Source organism: Diachasma alloeum, unplaced genomic scaffold (genome assembly GCF_001412515.2).
Source record: "Diachasma alloeum isolate Michigan unplaced genomic scaffold, Dall2.0 Dall_scaffold_00217, whole genome shotgun sequence".
In the NCBI taxonomy this organism is placed as follows: Eukaryota; Metazoa; Arthropoda; class Insecta; order Hymenoptera; family Braconidae; genus Diachasma; species Diachasma alloeum.
The window spans coordinates 976,247-983,126 of NW_021680382.1; the positions used below are offsets into that span (position 1 = coordinate 976,247).

General features: G+C 35.6%; 1 protein-coding gene across 1 annotated transcript; it reads left to right on the forward strand.

The window, feature by feature from the left end:
* The first annotated feature begins 4,067 nt into the window (after nucleotides 1-4,067).
* LOC107037345 (omega-conotoxin-like protein 1) lies at nucleotides 4,068-6,442 on the forward strand. The gene is made up of 3 exons (XM_015255858.1): nucleotides 4,068-4,175; nucleotides 5,922-6,067; nucleotides 6,158-6,442. The coding sequence occupies exons 2-3, from the start codon at nucleotides 5,957-5,959 to the stop codon at nucleotides 6,311-6,313; spliced, it is 267 nt and encodes an 88-aa protein (XP_015111344.1). The 5' UTR covers nucleotides 4,068-4,175; nucleotides 5,922-5,956; the 3' UTR covers nucleotides 6,314-6,442.
* Nucleotides 6,443-6,880: the final 438 nt, after the last annotated feature.

A 6,880-nucleotide genomic window follows, 5' to 3' on the forward strand; every position in this document is an offset into this window, starting at 1 on the left:
AGAAATCCTTTAGAAACCCCCATAGAATTCTTATAGAATTCCAATAGAATTTCCCACCGAATTCGCTAAATTTTCTAAACAAATGTTTCTTTCTTACATTTTCAGTGCCAAACGGAAAGTGACTGCTGCAAACCGTACCGCTGTCTCGGATACCGAAGGAGATGTGTCACATGAGATGAGCATTATCAAAAACTGTGCTGTTATTACACGGATATTTATAAATTAAAATGAATCACATTCGTTTATTACGATATTTCACCATTAATGCATCAGAATCCAGTGATGAATAAAAAATTCCTCATACAAAGTTAATGGTATTGACTTTTCATTACAAATACCGTTACAATTTAGGTTACAGATGATGAATTGAGAAAATTATTCCGCAAGTATTGATCAATTATTTTTATTTCGTGAGAAATCAGTTGCAAAAATTTTAAAATCAACTGACATCTTTCACATTTTGATTGATATTACCTTCAGCTGACCTAGTTCTTGAAATTTATACAAGTTTTCTTCATTAAATTCATTCAATTGTGAAGGTAAGGAATTGTCGATATTGATAACAGAAATGTGTCTCATAAGATGAACATTCTCTGCAATTTCACTCTTACTAAAGATTTATAAATTGAAATTTATTTCAATTTATGAATCAGATTTATAAATGAAAATAAATCACATTAATTTATTATGAAATGTCACCATTAAAACATCACCATCCAGTGATGAATAAAAAATTCCTCATACAAAGTAAATGGTGCTGAGTTTTCATTAAAATACTGTTGATATTTAGGTTCCAGACGATGAATTGAGAAAATTTTTCTACAAGCATTGACCAATTATTTTTATTTCTTTTGAAATCAGTTGCTAGCATTTTGGAATCAATAGCATTCGATTTGTGGCATTATCTACGATTTCGGTTGACGTTCATTGACACCAAGCAATCATTGATCAACTGTTATCTTTCACATCATAACCATCTGCCGTAGTTGATTACGATGTGAAGGTGACATTGACACTAGTTCCTTTAATTCAATTAATTATGAAGGCATTCGTTTGTGAAGGTAAAGTTGTATTGATAGCAGTCTCCAGCTGATGAAACCTTATCGTTCAACCCATGGAGGATATCGAAACAATATTTGTCACGGGCAGGTGTTGAACAGAATGATATACATCAACCATTCATGACGATAAATTGATGATTAGAAGAACCGAATGTCACTTGCCGACGTATATAAGCTTCGATCGTTAACAGCGATCAAACCTCAGCAATTGCGCGTTGGATAAAGAGACAATCAGACAATTTTTTCAAAAACAGAATCATGCGGCAAGTATTTCTGCTCCTTCTCATTGCCATGGTTGCTGCTACGATGGTGATGGCCGATGGAAATGGTCATCATGGGGAGGGCGATGCGTGCAGTAAAATAGGAGAACCGGTAAGTGAACGTGGAGAAAATTATTTGGGGAATTTCATCAACTAGTTGTTGAAAAAATTAATTACCAACTCGTTGCTGAATTTTGACAACTAGTTGGTGAATTTTAACGAGGAGCTGGTGAAATTCAACAACTAACTAATTAAAATTCAGGAAAGATTTTTCAATTTCATTCAATCAGTTTTGAATCAGATTTAATATCAACTGCCTTCGATTTTTGTTTAGTGTATGTTTTCCGCGCACTGTTGCAAGCCATTACAGTGCCCACGCTGGCTAGGTGAATGCGTCGATCCTAAAGACGATCGGTTATCGAGGTAGAAATGACGACGGAGCACACATCATATCGTTATGTATTAAAGTGATTGTAATGTATAAATTCTCGATTTAATAAATAAATTATTGGAACTAATTCGATGTGACATTTATTGATATGCGGAATAGATGGACGATCTACATTTTCAATCCTTATGAAGCGAAGACCCTGATATTGATGAGTTTTCAATCACAACCCGGCCTGATACAAAAGAATCATCTTTGAATTGAAATACCCATCCCCCAATTGAATTATCGCCTTCTGTAATACAAAATCTATGCGCGCGCTCTCGCGCGCGCTGATCTATTCATTTGTTGAAATGAAGGAATGAAATTCATTGAATTTCATTTTCCCATGAATACCTTATAAATATTGATAATGAATCAAAGAGAATTCGACTAATGATTGAACTGAATAGCGAAGTAGAGTAAAAGAATCTATAAAGATGTTTTCATTTTCAATTAATTATCTTCAATTTTTTAAAATGATCGGTCTCCATAAAAGGACAGAATTTATTAATTTCATCGATAGTATATATACATGTGAAATATATATATCATATATATATGACGTGAAAAAAAAATTTACCTCTGAAGAATTTGAAAATGCCGCGTGTTTTTTTTTGTAAATAACTTCGTGTCATATATTGACCAATCAGAATTAAGGATTAGCGGTCAGGCAGTTTCGAGATATTTCGATATAAAACAACTTCACGTTTCGTTCATCTTTAGTAAATAGGATATTTAAAAAAATCGCTGACTGCAACGATTACTTACAAAAGATCGACTTTGAAATTTCGATTGTTCCGCTCTTCCGAGAGAAGATGATTAGCAAAATCAATTAAACAGACTGTACATCCAATCTTGTGCTATTTTTGGAAAAGGCCTCGCTATCGGTGATACACCTCTCTTACCGATAATCATCACGTAATAATTGATAAATGAACGATCGCCAAATTGATATCATCCACAGAACTCCATATAAAAAGAGCTTGGCGTCGTTATCCAGAAGTCAGTCGACAATCGAACAACGCGCAACATTTCAAGGTGTACAGTCCTAAAAAGCACAGAATGACGAGCAAAATATTTCTGTTCCTCCTCATTGCCACAATGGCTTTCGCTATAACAGTGATGGCCGATAAGGACAATATAATTCCACAGAAGTGCAGTGACATTGGAGAATATGTGAGTACGCGGCTTCGAAACATGGAAAAATATCAGTCATGAAAATAATCATTTTCTCCTTGTTCTGTTTAGTGCCGGACAACGGACCAGTGCTGCAAACCATATCGCTGTCTCTTCTATTTTGCGAGATGTGTCACATAAGACCAGCGACCGACCAGTATCATTAGTAATTAACACTACCCATTAATTACTCACTACCAATAGTAATTAATTACGGTGAACAATGAATGAAAGAACTTATAAGTATTGTTATCGAAGAACTGTTATAAAAGTAGGTTATACTCTATCGCTATCAAATTTCCTGATAAATGTGTCATGATCCTGTCGTAAATACAAAATTTACTTATCCAAAAGAAATGAATGTTCCTTTCTCAACAAAATGCAATTCACTATTGACCAGTTTTCAATAAATATCTCGAAATCGAAGGGAGATAGCAAAATTTTTGATATAACCTTTTTTGTAGAGCCGATTGAGAGCTACAACAAATGTAATTACGAAAATTTCGCTATCTCCGTTAGATTCGGAAATATTCCTCAAAAACTCAATTGGGAGATAAGTTGACTTAAACCGGTTTACCACTTTGCTAATGAATTCCTTTGCACCTTCAGATATATAAAACTGAGGGCTTCCCCAACTAAAATCAGTATCATTTTCGCACTTTACCAGAACCTCTTCTCAAACAAATCTCAAATAGAAAATATATCCATTCAGATCTGTCACAAAACTTGACAGCAAAACAATTATTCCTGAAATAAATATCAGTTTTATTTAATTGATAAACCCGTGTGAGTGAATTAATTTATCGGGAATCCAACATCAGCGACTACTCATTGCCAATAGTAATTAATAATGGTGAACAATGAATAAAAGAACTTGAATTCTTATCGGATAACTTATAAAAGTAGGCTATACTGTATCGCTATCAAATTTCCTCATGTGTCACGATCCCGTCACAAATACAAAATTTCCTTATTCAAACTAAATACTGACTTCTGTTCATTTATCAAACTCGCGTTCATCGTATCAACCTCACTCTATTCTGAGAAATCTGGTGATTGCTGCTTTGTGCGTGTAGAACATAAACAAACGCTGTGTATACATGTTACGTTCAACTGGAGGATAAATCTTACAGTCGCAGAACTCAATTCTCGTATAAATGCGTTCCATCACGTCTTGGCCGTTCAGTTGTGGTGTAACCTTCCAGCGCTCTGTACCGAGACTGAGTCAATCTTAGTGATTCTATCTTCGTAAGTATTGCATCCCAACTTTTTGTTTGTTCCATCTGTCGTGCGGTTATCGGCGCAAAACCGTTGATTATTTTGACTGCATTGATTAGTCGGTAACTGACACACGGAGAGAAAAATTCAATAAAGATTACCAGATAAAAACGTAAAAATCAAGTTTTGAAACGGAATCCGCGAGCGAAGTAAAATTTAATAAAAAGTGTGAAACGGAACTGAAATCGTACGAATCGCCACGTAAATTCTACGATTTGTTCCGTAAAAATTAATCAGCCGTCTGATGACTCACCGCTGTGGGGACAAGTCGTTCCGTAATTTTTCCCCAACGATTGAGAAATTTTACGGAACGGAACGTAGAAATAACTCACCAGCTTCATAAAAATTGTTGAACGTTCACGAATTTTTGATTTTGGAGGCACAATAAGTCGGCAAGTTTCTGTAAGATTTTACTTCTTCGGGAAAAATGACGTGACAATTTCGTACTTTGTTCGGTGATGAACCTGAAAATTCACTGAACGTTTCAGATTTCTTCTCTTTCATTCCTATAAAAATTGCCGGAAGACGATTCTCCATTGCGGATTACGTGAATTGTTCCGTAATTTTTACTGAATATTTCTCTCCGTGCAGAACAATTATCAATTGTTATCAATTGTTTCTTAAAAATGGAATGGGACAGTGGAATATTCAGTTGACGCTTGCTATCGTTAATTAAAATTAAGTGGTCGTGTGTGGTAGAGCGTGACACACGTAACCTTCTCATTCGGGCAACCTTGAAGGATACATTCGCTTGGAGTGAAATAACGGAATGTGCGTAAAGAATTCGCTAACGAAGACAGAGATTCACCTTGAGGGTTGAGCAGGGTCTCGCAAGGTCTTGCTCTCGGCCATGGTAATCGCAATGTTGTCTTTACTATTGTGAAAGAACGGAAATTCAATAAAAATTAAGGATATCCAAGCGTCTTTACAATTTTTTATCCAGTGAAATGCTTCTCTACTTTTTTAGTCGAACATCAGAGCTTTCATTCGAGTCCCATTTGAATTTGAATCTCAGTATTGAACTGCTAGAAAACGTCTTAAAAATCTGAAAAAATTAGAATTTAGTTTTGGGGAAAGTTTCGTGAAATAATTTAACAACTGCAATTCTTGAAAATTGCGAGGATTTTTTATAAATCATTTGTAAACAATCAATTTATCCTAAAACATAAGATTTCCGAAAGTTTGGACAATTTCAATTATTTATTTATAAATAACTAATGTTTAAAAAAATAATAATTCGGTGGAAAATGTAATTTGCATCATGCTGAATAGTTATGGTTTTTATTTAAATTTTTCTCACGCAATTTAATGAAGAATTCATTTTTCGATAATAAACGGAGCCATTTATTTAATACAAACACCGTCCCAAATAACAAAATATTTTCAATTTAAAGGAAAACTTTATTTCCTACTATTTCAATAAACTTATTCATTTAATTCAAATAAATCATTTCCGGATGTGTCCTATGCACTTCCTTCTGCAGAATTTGATCTCACTCCAAATAAATGAAATGCACAATATTAATTAAATTTCCCCAATTTCTAGCTCTATCGATGATTATTGAATTCATCCCACTCAAGATGTCCAAAGTATTGTTGTTTGCTCCCATAAAAAAACGTCAAATAACGGATTGTGACCCTCTTGACCCTCGCACGTGGTGTCCACCTCCAAACAAATGAAATCCACAAAATTAATTAAATTTCTTCGATTTCTAGCTCCACTGATCATTATTGAATTCATCCCACTCAAGATGTCCAAAGTGTTGTTGTTTGCTCTCGTTGGCCTGATGGCTGTCACACTTATCACGGCCCGCTCCACTGATAAACAGTCAGTTTGCACTGTTGGTCGACACGGTGACCCCGTGAGTAAAAACAGATACTCAAACTCCGGAATTTTATCTCTTACCAATACGAATTCAACTCTCACTATTCTTAACATTCTGAATTTTCAGTGCGTATCGGTGAGTCAGTGCTGCCCCGGTCTGAGGTGCAACTCCTACGCCGGCAGGTGCCAGGTGATCATCACTGCTGAGGAATTGATGGCACAGCGGGAGAAAATTTTCTCGAAAAATAAGAACAAGAACAAGAGTTCAGCCCCTGGTGCCTAATATAATCGCATAATCATAAGTTTCTGCTTTGACAATCAACTCTGTCGTTAGAATCTCAAAGATCAATTGCCTGAACTAATCATTAGCCTTGTATGATGAAGAGAAATTAGATCCTGTCGATAATTTGAAGCTCGCTTCTTTTAATTTTCATTTCCCCACAGCCGATTTTATGAATAATAGGCGGTGGTATCGAAGAGATGCTTTATCCCACTCCGGTATTATAAGCTGATTGCAGCGAGGGGGCTTATCTTATCTGCAGCCCTTCTGAAGTCCCCAAGTTCCAGCACGAAAAATCGAACGTAAAACTTGAGAGCAAAACGGTCAAGCGTCAATATTTGGGTAGATCGCTTAGTCGCCTCGACTTGGAACGAGGCCACGTGTCAAGTGATAGTATAATTTGTAACTTATCATTGATAAGAAAATTTGTCGCAGTGGATGTGTGAACAGAGGTGACAGCGAAGCTGAGTCATACGCGATAGCTGTCCGCACACTGAGAGAAAAACGATGGAGTACCGCAAAAATCAATTCTTGAGCTGGGAAAATAGCATAATTATTTGGAAAATGATA